General features: G+C 36.1%; 1 protein-coding gene across 6 annotated transcripts in view; it reads right to left on the bottom strand.

Moving 5' to 3' along the window:
• Positions 1–16813, bottom strand: part of DMXL1 (Dmx like 1) — a 77900-nt gene that overhangs the window by 16164 nt on the left and 44923 nt on the right. For 4 of the 6 annotated variants that reach the window (XM_068175901.1, XM_068175902.1, XM_068175903.1 and 1 more), the window contains 10 exons: positions 15465–16555; positions 15004–15195; positions 13705–13781; positions 13407–13534; positions 11717–11965; positions 4987–5150; positions 3888–4027; positions 3474–3559; positions 1436–1637; positions 72–189 (listed from right to left, as the gene is read on the bottom strand). In XM_068175901.1, coding sequence (XP_068032002.1) covers positions 72–189; positions 1436–1637; positions 3474–3559; positions 3888–4027; positions 4987–5150; positions 11717–11965; positions 13407–13534; positions 13705–13781; positions 15004–15195; positions 15465–16555 — 2447 coding nt within the window. Of the gene's footprint in view, positions 1–71; positions 190–1435; positions 1638–3473; positions 3560–3887; positions 4028–4986; positions 5151–11219; positions 11334–11716; positions 11966–13406; positions 13535–13704; positions 13782–15003; positions 15196–15464; positions 16556–16813 lie in introns of those variants that run through there. The other 2 variants (XM_068175906.1, XM_068175905.1) reach the window with 2 other exon arrangements.

The following is a 16813-nucleotide window of genomic DNA, read 5'->3' as shown; positions in this document are numbered from 1 at the left end:
AGCCAAGTAACTTAAATGACAGTTGACAGATTGACCTGCAATATTTTCTGCATTTAATATACTATACCAACCTCATTTAGGCATCGCTTCTTCGTAAAAATATTTCTGATGAAAGTTTCCTGGATTTCTTCCTGTTTTACCAAGTACTGCCAGAGCCTCTTCACAGCCAGTGCAGCATGACTGCTAGATCTACAGAACAAAGTTGAATAAATACACCATGCTTATACAAGAGTGCTGTATTTTATATTCTAATCAAACTATAGTCAGAAGAAATGCTGAAGCAAAACTACAGAGCTATAGACAGTATACTAAGACCAATCTGGAAGCACTTTAATACCCTCTTCCTGAAAAACCTCCATGTGAGAGGAGGTGCAAAAGGAAGAAGAAACAGAATATGTAGAATCTTCTCCTTCTATCTTGGGACAAGTGAGAAAACCTCTTTAAGAGATTACACAATGATAAGAGCAGCATAAAGATTATTTATTAGTCCAGCTCATTCTTGACAATATAAATAATTTATATTAAGTCCTAAAGAGTGATCCTTTCACATGGACAATGAATGACTAACACTTCCTGCTAGAAATACATCAGCTGTGTAACTTTTCTGAAACATCCATGATTTTTTAGTAACAAAATTGGAAGGCTTGTAGAATCAGATCAGAATTCAAATATTTATGCTTATCCCCAGAAATGGCACACTCAAGCAAAAATTATAAATTCCAATATAGCTGCTATATATAGCTGCTTAAGACAAGCCAAAATCCATCAAACTCTGAATTACTTTAAATCAGAATTTTAAAATGATGTCAGAGAACAGATACACGTTCAACTGGTCCCTTTTAATCAACCTGAGTTACTGAAAGTGTGACCATGATGAAATATTTTACAATAAAAAGCCAGACTTTCTGTATTCTGAAATCTACAAGTGACAATAACATTAAAAATGCAGAAATCTATATAAAAATTACACTTTGAGAGACTGAGAACACTCTTCTGGCTGAACATGCAATTATGTTAAGTCATACCTATGCAAATATTAAAAATAATAAGTATTTCTTCTCTGAATTTAGGAAACAATACTGATAAGACTGTGAGGTAATTTTATTACGTCTAAAGGTGGGGCAATTATTTAATTCACTGTCACTAATCCATAGTTATCTCTCAAGGTGAATGTTTTATTCTTTATTTTATTGTCAAGCATACTTTTTCCAGAGACACTCAAAATCCATGTTAGGCTGAAGTAGAAGAATTTTTAAAAATTAGAAACTGTGTACATTTTTCCTGCTCTTGCTTCAAATCAGAGATGCATGAAATCTGACATGCACCCTTCATTTCACATAGCTATTGAAGTTGTAATCTATCACATGCACCAACAACCTAACACTTGATTTATATCAAAGATATTACAGGCAGTGTTTACAGAAATTAGACTCACCTGAAAGGAGTGTTTGTAGGCTCGAGTAAAGTTTTGTGGCGGAGCAATGCAGGACCAGCAGCAAGGGCATCTTCAGAAGCATGAACTGAAATATAATGTTGAGGTGGACCTCCATACAGCTCAAGATGCCGGAGAAGAACTTGTTCCCAGCGCTGTAAAGTTTTCAAAACTGCATGGCATATCGGGGAGCTAACTGGAAGCTCTAGAAAGACAAGAGCTTTCCATTATAACCTTGATAAAGATAATTCCAGCAGGTGAAAGTTGAAGTTTATTTCAAGTGTCTCCACAAGTAAGCTTTGTTCAGACCTCAAGTCAATATTTGCAAGTATAAGAAGATGAACTGCTTAGGGCTATTTTTGCTAAAAAAGGGAACAGATTTCTCCAGTATTGGAGAGATTACATCAGGTAGTGGATCATTATGAAACAGATCCTCCTGGAAGATATCAAGGTACATGGATGACCAGCAGGTGATAAGAGAAAGCTGACACACCTTCATAAACAGCAAATTGTGCTAAACTAATCTATTAGTGGCATTCTATTGTGAACTGACTGCAGTGGAGTGGAAGGAAAGGGCAACTGATATCCTCTACTTTTAACTTCTGTAAGGCCTCTGACAAGTGTCCCACACAATATCTTTGCCTCTGCACTGGAGCGAAAAGGATGGACTATTAGACAGTTAAGGAAACGGCTGAACGACATCACCCAAGAGTTACATTCAATGGCTCAATGTCCAAATGGATATCAGTAACAAGCCATCCCTCAGGGATGCATGCTGAGATTGGTACTGTTCCATCTCTCCAATAATGACACAGGCAGGGGTAGTGAAAGGCACCTGCAGGCAGCTTGCAGAGAACACCATGGTGAGTGGTGTGGCTGAGTTCCTGGAGGGAAGGGATGCCACCCACAGGGACCCTGGCAGGCCTGAGGAGTGGGCCCCTGTGACCCTCACAAGCTTCAGCAAGGACAAGTGCACCAGGGTCAGGGCAATCACCAGTACCAAAACTGAGTGATGAACAGACTGAGAGGAGCCCTCTGGAGAAGGACATAGGGATACCAGTGTATGAAAAACTAGGCATGATTTGGCTCACAGACCAGAATGCCCACTGCATACTGGGCTGCATTGAAAGAGCAACCAGTCGGGTGAGGGAGGGAATTTGGCCCCTCCCATTTGTGCTTGTGACACTCTACCTGGGAAACCATATCCATGTACGGAGACCCCTCTACAGGAATGACAGGAACTTGTAGAGAGGGTCCAAAGAAGGGCGACAAAAACAGGTCAGAGGGCTGAAACACCTCTCCTGTGAAGACAGGCTGAGAGTGCTGTGGTTGTTCAGGCTGGACTGGAGAAGGCTCCAGGGACATAATACAGCAGCCTTTCAATATTTAAAGTAGACTTACAGGAAAGTCATAAAGAGACTCTTCACCAAGGCCTGCAGTGATAGGGGAAGAAGTAATTTTTTCACACCAAGCAAGTAGATTTAGATCAGATAAAAAAAAAGACATTATTACGATAAGGGTGGTGAGACACTGGAACTGGTTGCCAGAGAGGTTGTGGATGCCCCTGATGTGGGAGGTCATGTCAGATGAGGCTTTAAGCAACACCGTCTAGTAAAAGATGCCCCAGTCCCCGATGCGGTGGGCTGGGTTGGACCTACATGACCTTTAAAGATCCCTTCCAAAACTAAACCATTCTATGAGTCTATGAAACATGGAGTAGGAACGATATTACTTCAATTACAAAAAAATTATAGTGTTTCCACTAGGAAAAAAATATTGCAAACATTCTTATGTGACTAAGAAGCAAGGAAAACATAAGTATGCAGAGACCTGAACATTCTTTCTCACCCATTCATCTTAGCCACCCACCATTTCATAAATATACCTGCTCTATGATAAACAGTATCAGAACATTTATTCCCATATCACTAAAAAACTAAGAACTTTTGAACCAAAAGCTACAACATATGCATATTATTCAAAAAATTGCTGATTTTAATGTACTGATTAAGTATGAAGTGACAACTCTGCTGCTTATTACCTGATAGATCATGTCCAGCCAAAGGGTAGAAAATCTTCAAATTGTGAAGTACCAGCTGAACCATTGCCAATCTCATCAGTGACCAACTAACAAGAAAGCACTAGTAAGTGATTTATTAATAGGAAAATAATTTTCTCACTTATTCAATATTAGGTTTTAAATTTAGAGCTTCAAATCATCATTATAAACTACTGAAAACTACAAACCATACTTCTGAATATTTTCAGTACTTTGAATTAAAAAATTACTACACCACATACTAATAAAATGAATAAAATAATTATTGTGAAAAATTAACTACTAAGTCTAGGTAAAACATGGAAATATCAAGTAATTGGTATATTACCTCAAATATAAAAAAGAAATGCAAGTCTAGACATAGCAAAATGTCTTGCATTCTAAAGAGCTGTTTACCTGTAAGAATTTGAATTAGAATGCTCTTGGTTATGTGAATTTGTTGCAAACATGTCTCCATCATTGTCTTCATCATTTTCATCACTTTCCTGACTCTCTTCTGAATCATATTCCACTCTACTTTGCGATGGAAGAAATGGCTAAAAATTTCAACAAAATTCTGTAAATATCTTCTAGCCAACATCTCATTCTAAATTCCTTTTAAAAATTCAATCATTACAATGCTTAAAGCTTTTTATAAAAAGTAGACCTATCACCTTACTCAGTTTAGTAACATTTGGAGTTTGTACCTCATGAAAAGGGTAAACATACATCAGTTAACATCTTAACTATTTTTTACATTACAGAAAAATTCTGATGCTGAAAATGAAAACACTGTTTTTGAATTCTTATTTTATTTTCATGCCAGATATACCAAACCAGATGTGGGACACACGAACCTGTCAGAGAGAAGCCAAAACCACTAGGGTGTATTCTCTTCAGTTTTTCCAAGAGCTCAGAGAAATACTATCCTCTCTTCTACAGTGTTCCATATTTATGATCAGCCCATTATCATTGCCTCACTGTGCTATTCAGTATTTGCATTTTCTTTTTTGTCCTTGCTCCTAAAATACACTTATTAGTTTATTTTGCTTATGTAACACTTGATATAGAAATGTGTGTGCAACTCCACAGAAGTATGGAACTTTCTAGAAAGAAAGATCTGCCACAATGGACTTAACAAGGCAACATAATTTGACTTCCAGTGGGTATACATATGCATTTCGCCCAGTTGAAATAACTGATAAATGCTTCTTACATTTCCTTGTTCCCCTAAGTACCTGACCCATAATTATATACACATTTGTATTCTGTAACTATAAAAATCAACATGATTTGTTCATACCATTATCTGGAAATAAATTAATTGAATAACAACAGTTTTCAAGAAAGCTGTTTCAAAAATATGTATAGGCTCCATTTTAGAAAAAGCTAAACATGAGAAATAAAAAAAAGCAGATTCTATCACATCAGTACCTAGAATAATGACTAAGAAGAGAAAAACTACCAATCCAGAAGTGATAGAAGACACTTAATTGTCAAAATAGCAAAAAATTACCTTTGCAATGAAATAATCCCAGATGCTAAGCTCAGGAGGGATAAATCTTTCTTTGTAAGATGATGATTGTTGGTCTAGCAATGGCAATGCAGGCAACTGAGAACTCTCTTTTGGAGAGGTTTTTGATGAAAGCCTGTAATGTTTTTGCTGTTTCTCTCCATCATCTACGGGAGAAGAAAATAGAGTATGTTGCTTTAAACCTTCTGCTCAACCTCCCTATCGCATTTAATAAACAGATTCGTAATGAAAAGTAAAAATTGCCATCATGACAAGTTTTCAGAATTTTATCTTAGCATTTATGTAAGAACACAGAGAATGTTAATCTTCAAATACATAAAACTAATGTATAACTAGAACTCCAGAATGTAAAAACTCCCTACACAAATAGTACACCCATAACTGCATTAGATCTCCTTGTACAAGGTGACAAATATTATTACTCAAGCCAACGATCTTGCAAAACTAAATTTAATAAGAACTACTGAATACTGATTAAGTTAGCTTTTAAGACAAGCCAGAAGACTTGTTTTTCAGTATATATATTGCAAATACGTAAGCTTGCCATTCCTACTTCAACTTGTAACTCCATGTGTCCCTCTAGTGGAGATCTGTATTTTTTTAATAAGTAGTACAATTCTGCTAAATCCGCATACCCTGACAATACATTTCCTCAGCAAATATAAAAGATAACATTTTAACTAACACAATCTAATATACAACTTATTAAACGGGGAAAGATTAATTGTTTGTAGTAACACTCTAAATCCTAGGAGTAGAGAGGTCCCTTCTCTTGCCCCAAATTGACTTTAAACTAAGAAGTGTCAATGGAATATTTTACTTCCATTCTTGATTATTACAGTACTGAAGGAAATACCTCATTCAAGATTTCAGGAATATCTTAACATATTTGTATCCCCTTATACCTGAAATATTTCTGGATCTTGTTAGGAATCATACTCCAATACAGCCTTTCTATTAATAGAGGAGGAGTGATACCAATTATCACTTGTCACCAATTGTCAGTGTTCTGACTCTCCAGAACACATCAGAAGTGAAAGCGACGAGGGAGAAAAGAAATTATATTTGGACATTTGTTGGTCATCTTTCATAACAGAGAAAATGAACCTGAATCAATTTCCTACTTGATTGTAAAAGGTGGAGCTTGTGTTTGTATTTTGTTGTTGTATGGTTGGGATTTCTTAAATTTTTTTTTATTCTGTTTTCAAATAGATACATGGAATGTACAGAGATCAGTTTCTAAATTGAAACCTAGGAGTGGGTTCAAGACTTAGGTAAAACAAAGAAAGTTTAAATATGAAGATGAAAAGGAAGCTGACTTTTTGAACTTCATTTTGGAGTCCACAAAACTTGGAACACTGATTTAGCTGAGTCAGTTTTTCTAAGCAGAGGGGAGTATGGGCTGCCTTATGACATAACAGCAGTGATAAGTACGTGCCAAGAAAGCAATTCTGTAAGCTTAAAGGACCTCACCTGAGGGACAGATATCTCTATCACTGAGTTCCAGCACCAACATGTTGGGCCAGACCAGTTGCAAGAATGAACTAACGTGAATATTACAAATGCAAATAGGTTCTTTACTGTTTTAACTTTCCTATTCCCTTCTGCTAGCAAGGGCCCACAAAACTAACAACCATGGAAGCTTCCAAAATTACCTTCTCCTGTTAATAATGCTGAGGATGGCAAAAGAAGAGCCAGCACACCTATCTGTTCCTGGAGTAAACTACCATGAAGTATTTCCTATACCCTTATTTTTTTTAGTGTTTTATCCACAGGAGACTGAGTCTTGATAGGTGCCTGAAAGACTATGTCCTTCAAAATTCTTATAGGTATTCCAATCACTTGAAAACAGAAGGTCTAACAGTCTGAACAAAAGAAAAACAGTGGTGATTTACAAACACTTATTTCCATATGTAAGACTTACTTGCTCATAATACAAACTGAGCCAACTGTACAATTGTAACTCTGGGCCATTAAGATTTAAATACATGGTTTTTAAAAAAAAACTTCCAGGATTTCCATACCTCACCATTTTTTATTTGTTTTCTTCTAATGGACAAATTCTCTGTACTTTAACACTAGTCAATGGAATTTATTCATTACTTCTGGTCATTTCTGGACCAAGAATAAACATGTTATTCTCCAGGATTCACAAGGATTTTGACTACATATGAAGACAAACATTATCATCACAAGCAGCTGAACTACTGCGCTGGTTGAGGCTGGGGTAGAGTTAGTTTTCTTCACAAGTGATTATTGTGAGGCTGTGTCTTGGATTTGTGCTGGACACAGGGTTGACAACACAGAGATGTTTTGTTATTGATGAGCAGGGCTTACACAGAGCCAAGGCCTTTTCTGCTTTTGTACTGCCACCCTGTGAGGGAGCTGGGCGTGCCTGGGAGGCTGGGAGGAGTCACAGCCAGGACAGGTGACTCAGCTGACCAAAGGGATATTCCAGAGCATCTGACATCCTGGTGAGTACATGAAGGAATGGGGGGGAGTGCAAGGGAGGAAGGAAGAGAAAGGTGGGGCACATTTGGAGGCATGGTGTTTGTCCTCCCAAGTCACCACTGCACATGATGGAGCCCTGCTCTCTTGGAGCTGGCTGAACACCTGCCAGCCTATGGCAAGCAGTGAATTAATTCCTTGTTTCTCTTTGGCTGTGTGCACAGCTTTTGCTATTAAATTGTCTTGACCTGAACACACAAGTTTTCTCTGTCTTTTACCCTTCCCATTTCTCTATCTTTTACCCTTCCTATTTACCTGGTCCTGCCAGTGGGGGAATGGGTGAGTGAGTGGCTGCCTGGGGCTTGGCTGATGGCTGGGGTTAAAGCACAAAAGCCACAAAACAATTTATATATAGAATCTAATAAATGATGAAGACATCCCATCTTTCATCTTGAAAGAGGAATATCATAACAGTATGTGTCACACTTCTATACTGTATAATATTTTTTTTTCCTGTTAGGGATAGTATTTGAAATCCACTTACCTGTACTGAAAGTCAAAACCACAATAACTGTAGTACAATGCATTTTCATTTCATTATTCAAAACGTATCAGTTAAGGAGCATGCACATGCATCGCTATGAATTTTTAGCTGATTTTTAGCAACTACTTAAAAAAAAAGAAATTCACTAGGCATGAAATAAGGAGCAAGTGTTGCATGATACAGAAATGAGCAAGTATAGGCCTGCAAGTTGTTTTTTAAGCAGAATTCAAAAGGTAAGTTTTATTTTAAAACCTTTTTTATTAAAAGTTTTTATTTTTTGGTTTAAAAAGTACTTTATTCATTTCAGTTGGACCACTCTTTGTATTTTTAAAAATACTGCAGGCTAGCCATTAGAAAAAAATCAGTAAGGTAGATGAGAGAACAACCATCTAAGTGGTTTGACAAACACCACTCATGCAGATTTCTTTTTATACATTCTAAAATAAATTAACGACATTAAAAATATTGTTAAAGTTCTGACTGTCATTTGGGATTTCAAATTACTGATTACACACACTTTCAAATTTCTCATATATTTCTAATTAAAAATATTTTACATGTGTTTTGTTTTTTATTTGAAGCATTTATCTTTGCTGCCATTTTACTAATAAGACAAAAAAATTATGTAATTTCCCAAGAATACTGGACTATTTCAGACAAGGAAAATCCTTTAATTTCTGCCGGGTTCTAAGACATGCAATGATAATCAAAAGATCTGTTACTTTCCACCTTTCCAGGAAGAACTAAGAGGCAGATTGCTTTCAACTTCCCTTCATTGCTCTTGCATCATGGAATAACTGAATATATGAAATGAAACTATGGATTTCTAACTGTTAAAACAAAGCTCAAATTCTTCCTTAAGAACCCTCTGGATGATACAGAACTTACCATCTCTATATAGACTTAAATTATAAAACAGTTTGCTTAGGTAGTTTTCAAGTGAAACATGGTAAATGTGATTCTGAAAAAAACCTAATATAATCAACAAGGTTCTTTTTCAGATGACAACTGCCTCTTGGAAAACAAAACATCATGTGCTAGTTCTGTTTGCCAAAATTATTTGCTGCAACTGCAAAAACAAGAAACATGGCTGAAAAACATAGTGAACTGAAAAGCTTTCAAACTTACAAGACAAAGGCACTAAAACAAGTTTTTAATTCAAAATATTCCTAACAGTGGTTAGGAATTTATAAGACTACCAGATACTGGTTTTTGGTCCCTGTTTTTACCATTTAAGTCTAAGAGAAAGATCATATTTACTTAAGTGAAACTTTATATTCAAAGCTACTACATGCTCTAAAACAAAGAGCAGAAAGGGAATAACTTTATTGACCAATGCTGTACATGGAGTTATGATCTCTTAAAAGAAGTTTCAAACTTGGAGATCAACACCCAAAATCAGATACGTACTAAAGGATTGGAAGGGAGGCAAGGAGGAGAAGACATGCATAGTCTTATTGTATTAGAATTATTAGTGTTCAGAATTTTTAGCTATTGATCTCCATTTGAGAGTGGAAGCATTTCACAAAAACCTAAAAGTAAATGTAAGGGAGAAGAGTCTAGTTAAGCATAACTAAATGGCAAGATACAGAAAATATCTAAATAATATTACAGAAAGATATGGTATAGTTGACTGGAACAAGCATTCCAGTCACTTCTCAGTATTTCTTTCTGGGTATCAGAAACAGTAAAGGCACAAAAATATAGCTGACTTTAATCCCAATCCCTCTGCTTCATTGGAGGTCTATTTTTTTTCTTCCCTCCTCCCACCATTTTTTTAAATATGACCAAGAAAGGACTTTGGAGAAATACCTTTCCCACAAATTTGCTTTACATAAACACACATTAAAAACAAGTAATAACCCACTGAATCCTAGAATTACACAGGTTGAAAGACACCCAGTCCAACCCCTTGCTCAGAACAGGGCTGACTTAATTGATGACCTAGTTTGTTCAAGTTTTCAAGTAACTCCAAAGATGGAGATCCCACATCACCTCTAGGCCCCTTTCTCAGTGATTATCCCTAAAAACTAGTATTAAAAAATGTTCCTTTTTCCCTTCAATTTTTAGGTAGAGCTTCAGGATTCTTCCAGCAACAGCTTTATTAAACCTGCAATCAGCCAGGCAGTATTCCTCCTTCAGAAAAGCATGCAGCAGATAGGCTAGAATTTAGTAAGCATTTCATAATACACTTCTTTGTAAAAACACTTTGCATTTTAAACCAGTGGTAGCAGTAGTATTAACACAGCTTATTATAGAGTTACCAACACCTAGTTAGCAGAATTGGCAACAAAAGCCAGTTAAAGCTTCTGACAATTCTGTGACAGCAAACGTGTCTACCTTACTAAACTGATAGAGAGAAATGTTTACTCAGTACCACAGAGAAAGCTAATCAGAGTAAGAGCTCACTTTTGGGTAAAGATCTCTACTCTGAAAACATTTTTCTAGAAGTCTGATGAAGATATTTAAACAGACCATATTTACAGTTTTCCTGAAATGGAAGGTAAGGCATTTTGATATGTAGCATACATCTAAATACTAATCATTTTTTTAAAAAAATATAAAGTTACATTTTATCTCTCTACATATATATTCAGATGTGATTTAGAAAGTCATCAGAGTTTAAGTAAATTTGTCCTTACAAAATCTTCCCTTAAAAACTTAGTTAACTGTAGCATTTTTGCTGTTGGTTTTATAGAAGTCAAACCAAATCAAAAAGCACATAACTGTATGAAAAATAAAAGCATTACAGGAATTTGTTCTGGACCTGAGGATAGTTTATCATTAACTGAATTTAAAACTTGAAGATTGTTTGCTTTTCTAAAGGGTTCTTAGAATATCAACAAGACACCTTTCACTTGTAATGTCTGGAATGAACACTTAGAAATCCACATGCACAATAATGCTTATATTCAAAAAGCAAAACAAGCAGCTCTCCAAAAAAGATATGAAACACTTCTGATCTTTTCAAACCATGGTCAAAGTAATTCTGTACTTAATATTTATTTCAAATGAAGAGCCATAAGAATACTACAGTGCTGATAATTTTCTTTTTTTAAAAAAGCCCAATTTATGTGCTTCTTTAATTACAAAATTTTACTTTAAATTTTGATATCATGGCTTGCAAACAGAAGTTTTTCTGTCTTTTTGCATATGCAAAAAAAAAAAAACCCGCACACAGCAAACTGCATGTAGAGGCCTAGTACTAAATCTAGTATCTTGCCTGAAGGTTTGGTAGGACTATGAGTACTGAAGGAGGGAACGGATTTGGAAAACCCCACGCATTCCATGGAGAACACTACTACCTGATGTGGGCTAGGCATTGGGAAATGCCTACCTGTCAAAGAGAGAAAACATACTGTATTTGGTATTTGTAAAATGGGAATATATTCCAGTTAGAAGAGAACTGGAAAGCTTTAAAATAAACACAAACTAGGCTGTAATAGTATGGGGAACTCTCTAAGATCAACTTAACTCCCTCATACTAGAGCAGCTGTGCTACTTGGAAACCTTATTTCAGTAGCATTCACTTCTGTTTCACTCTTCTCTTCTATACAATTTCTACATGAATAAGTTCAGATCGTTGTTTTTCTATGCAAATCCAAAACCATACTGAATTCTTATTGAACACAAGCTACTTAAAGTAATTCAGCTTTCAGCAGTCACCTAATTTTCTTTAAAATTCCAGAAGACAAATATATATAAAACAAGAGAACTCACCAGTTTTTGTCTTTAATTGCTGCTGTCCTCTGCTGGGCGTATGAGCTCCTCCTCCAAAGACAGCAGACCACATTTTGTTGTTAAGTGGATGAGCCATAATTCTATACAACTCATTGCTAGAATGTGTTGCAAGGCCATGGATGAACAGGCTGAGATAGACCGCAGTTAAAATTTCACAAAGTAGAACTGTGAGACCTGGCTGGGCTTCCTCGCCAGCAGAATTCAAGAGACGTATTAGAGCCGTCATTCCTGTTTTTATAAAATAAACATATTCTTTAAGAAAGCACAGATGTGTGTGTGAACATACTCCAGATTATCATGGGTATTTTGTCTGGTAACCTAGGTTACTTAGTAATGTTTAGTGTAGAAAAATTCCAAGTTCTACACATTGAAACCTAAGTTGAAAACTTCAGAAGAAAGAGGCAAGCTCTTAATTTTTAACAATTTATTAGTTTTTTAGCTTCCTGTTTGGGACTAATGGTTAAAGAAATTTATAACTCCTTTTCAATTAATATAACTACATTATAATCCTGAAAGCTGAAATTCTGTCTTCTCACTTTACAGTGGTAAAACCAATCAAAAATCATGGGCATCAACTTGCATTACACATTGTCTGGCAAGTGTTCTTTCACCCAAGTGCTAAACATCTTGTAATGTTTTTATGCTCCCACAAAAACGTGTAGTTTCAAATGGGGCTTCAATGTGACACTTTGTACACACAAGTCAAAATGCACATAGTCATGGCCAAAGAATTCTGCTTTTTGTCATACTCTACAATTTGCACACATAGCATTTGAATCTATTAAAAAATAGAAAAAGTCAGTTCAAGGTGATGTTATTCATAACAGCAACTGCTAACAATTCTTGCCCCACTCATGAGAAATTGAACCCTGTGATCAATTAAACAAGAAAGCAGATGACAAACTAGTTTCTCTGTAAAATCTCTAGATTCAGTGACAATGTTTGGCAGAAGAATAAAAATGGCATAGTATCAAATACAAAGACTCCTTCAAGTTCTCCATGAAGATTTTAAAGAGAAATTTTCTGATTTAAGAAACAATTCTCATAATAAGTAAGCACATTTCTTGGCTATGCTTACTTTAAAGTTAGTGCTGTAAACTGAAGCCCATACCTAAATGTATTACATTGATAACATTCCTTCTACTGTAGCTCCCTAGTGTAGTTTCACCAACATAGATCTCAGCATATATTACCTGAAATCTGACATTAACTTTACAGCTAGAGAAAATCAGGACTTATGAGAAATGTCTCATTTTTAATAGCTTCAAGGTAGTTCAGAAGTTGTCCAAAGGTAAAATAATTCCTAGTTGGAGCACAAACTAAGACAACCTTCCCAGTCCTTAGGACTCAAGAAGTAGAATACTGGTGGCCCCAGGGGGTGCAAGTAGAGCACAGGACATGACTTCACCCTACCTCCTGTTTAGCTGCTCTCTCTTTACTAGATCCAGTACTAACATTTTGTAGTTAAATAAAGCAATATAAACCAACTTGACTTAGTGAATAATCAGAAATACTAACTTAGATGTTTTGAAAAAAAAGAATGCAACATTTTAATCAAAGAACTCAACACAGCTGTTACAAATACTACGAGAAAGTCATAGCCACATGTTCTTACAGTGGATCCAAATAACTCAGTTTTCCTTAAGAGGAAAGAAACAAGTCTAGATACCTGGCCACTGAGCAGGTGATGTGTTGGGAGTCACCGTTTCTTCTAAGCTTGCTGCTCTTAAAGAATGACACTGAGTTAACAGGACCGTCTGGTACACTGTTCCAGTGAACTGATTTGCTTGAAATGAGCTGTGAAACAGAGAAGGAGGAAATATTTATTTTTAAAAGTTATGTTTACAACTATTCAAGTGATAGCACTTTCTAGATGTAGGCAAGTGTCATCACTCCTTCTGGTGCACTATCCATTAACATGACTGCAATGAGACAGCTGTCTAAAAATCACTTTTCATAGACTTTACCTGTAGCTGTGGCCATCACAGAGACACTGGTAGATGCAAGCAGAGAGTGACGCCGCTAAGGTATGCATTACATATATCTGTAAGACAAAGTTTTACAGAATGCATTACACCCAAAGTGAGCTGTGGTTAGTATCACAGCTTTTCAATCTGCATACAGACGTGTAACAAGCACTGGGCATGAAAGGTCTAAGTCCTTATGCACTTATAAAACCACCTTTTGCTTCAGAATTTTTATCAGACAAATCAGTTCACACCCTATGAAAAGGATCAGGGAAAACTCACTTGCCTCACCAACACAAAATCACAGATCAGCTCCATGTGAAATGTTTTCAATTATTAAACAGCAGCCTATTAAGCCTGTATTCAACAATCCTGTGTAATTACACCCCAAAAGAGCAGCAGTTTGCTTATTCAGAATACAAAGAATTTATTTCAGAATGACAACTATAATGCAGCTTAGTTTTTGACCAATTCTAGTGCAGCTCTTGGACACACACTCAATTTACTCAGTATCATACTGATCAGTATTTTTAACACAGCTGACACTTTTTTCTTAATGTATCACAAAATACACTAAGGTTAAAAAGCTAGAGAAGCTGATAATCAAAAAGGTTCAATTAAAACAAAAACAGTTTATTGTATTTTTTTGTTTGTTCCCTCTAAAACAAAGCTAACTAGGACTAAGCCATCTTTTTACTGTTCTCTAGAAATCCTTAGTAAAAGCAGACATTATCTGGGACCTAACAATACTAAACTTCAGGAAAGACTAAGTTTTATTTCCAGTCAAAGGTTAAATACAGGAGAAATTTTACAGAAACAATTTTTAAAAACTACTATACAAACACATACTGTTTCACAAAAAACAGTATGGTTTATTGAAGTTTGCCAACACTTAGTTTTTGTACTTAAATATTTAATTTTACTTATGTCTAAGAATGAAATGCAGAATCTGCTATTAGCATAAAAGAAGTAATGAACATACTGTCATAAAGACAAATATGATGCTGATGGTTTAGCATAACATATTGTCCATTAAAATGTCCTCTTGGACAAACATCCAGTTCTGAGAGAGGCCAACCTACAACAGCTTGTTGAACCACATCCTCAACACCTCAACAATGACTGATGATCACTGGACATTTAAGCTCAAGGTAAGTACTACAGAAAATTATTATGTTTCATAGTTTTACTGTGTCACAGATAGGCACAGCAAAAAGTTGTCATGCTGTCTGAAAGAAAAATTTTTTACTTCAGCAAACTAGATGATAAAACAACAAAACCACTGTAACAAATACATACCTTACTGTTCTGAGTATCTGGATGAGGTGGCGAATCAAGGTTTATTATAGCATGTAATATATCATGAGTTAAATTGCCAAGATGTAGCAATGGATTAGCCACCACTGTTTTGGCACTAGCTGTGCAAGAAAATAGGAGAGGTATGGAGCTTTGCTCTGGTGGAGGGCTGGAAGGTATCTGTACTGACTGCTCCTAAAATAAAGCAAGAAACACATAGACAAAGCAATAGTACATATTCTTTAAGGGAACATAATAACTTTTGAAAGAGGGAAAAAGATTCTACAAAACAACAACAAAAAATAAACTATGTAAAAAAAAAAAACCCTGTTAAAACCACACTGAGATTTATTAAAAAACATGTGTATGCTACAGTAGGAAAATTTCAAAAATATTACAAAACACTTTCAAATAAATCTACAAACATGAAGCAGAGAAAACAAAATCTAAGCTCCCCCACATACCTGCTGAGATTCCTGCAAGAGCAAAATTAATTCCATTCTGACAGATGCCAAGCCTCCACCATGTGAGCCATGAAGTATACAGTAACTAAGGAACATTCTGAGGAGAGACTGGTATTTCAGAAGCCATTGACGTCTTTTTTGAAAGTCTTCTTTCTGTAGCATAGTTTTTTCCTGGTCAGCTAAGTCTTCAGGGTTTTCATGTAATGTAGCTTCCTCTAGCATCCCTCTAACTTCTGACTGTATCTCTTCTGCTTCAACACCATAATCACAGGTCTTCTGAAGAGCTACCACTTCTCTCTCAAGCCACTGGTAAAGCTGATACCGCAACTTTCCACCATCGACTTCATAGCCAGTGGACAGTGTACGAAGCTCCACCGTAAGGATTTTCAGGCATGCTCTAAACTTCAGCTGTGCTGAAATTATATCTTCTGATGGACTTAGAATATCTTTGTCATCAACTACACTAAAAGATTCTGTGTAGCTAGAACTTGTTTCATGTAATTTTTCAGTTTTCTTCAGAGGTTTTAACTCTTTCATTACCAGGGAAGAATCTTCACTTTCATCATTTTCATCACTGTCTGACTGTAGTTGCAATTGTTCATCTTGGAATAGAGCACTTGGCTGACTCCAATCAAAGGAAAGGGTGGAACTTGAATGTTTTCCTGATGAACAATCTGAAGACGAACCTAGACCATTGAATACTGGCTGAGACCAATCGATACTGGAAGCTTGATCTTTTGTTTCAAACTCTTTAACTGGAGATAATGGTGAGAAATCTTTACTAGTATCAACTAAACTAGGGGACTTACAGAATAACTTTGACCTCTTGACAACTTTGGGCATCTTTGATAACACTTCTAAGGCCAACATGGGACAACCAGCTTTTAGATGAGCATATGCAGTGGTGAAAAATAGCCCTCTTTCACCTAGGTTGATTTTGTCAGCTAATCCATTTTCTACTGTTAGGCAAATGTGTGTGGAAGATGTATCAGAAGAGCCAAAATGACGTCTCAGCAAGAGGGGATGTGTTCTTAAGTAGTTATAGAAGTTAAACACAGCAGGGTTGCAACTTGATGAACCATCCCCTTCATCTGAAAAGATATGGCAACATGTAAAATGTACCATTCTGCATGAAATAACCAATCTGCAAAGTCCTAAGTTCATCAGAAGGCTTTTAGGTCTTAGTATCAATCCTGTTGTCTACTTCATACATCCATTCTACTGTTTACTTCACTGCACCCCCCTTTGCACTTTCATCATTTGAATACCTCCATGGGAAGGACATTGCCAAACCCACTAAAAACAAGCAGAGTAGGGCAGTAGGCATGACTTCCTAAATTAAAACAGCT

Source organism: Anomalospiza imberbis, chromosome Z (assembly GCF_031753505.1).
Source record: "Anomalospiza imberbis isolate Cuckoo-Finch-1a 21T00152 chromosome Z, ASM3175350v1, whole genome shotgun sequence".
Lineage (NCBI taxonomy): Eukaryota > Metazoa > Chordata > Aves > Passeriformes > Viduidae > Anomalospiza > Anomalospiza imberbis.
Note: the sequence above shows the minus strand (reverse complement) of the source record. Positions and strands in the feature narration are given on the sequence as shown.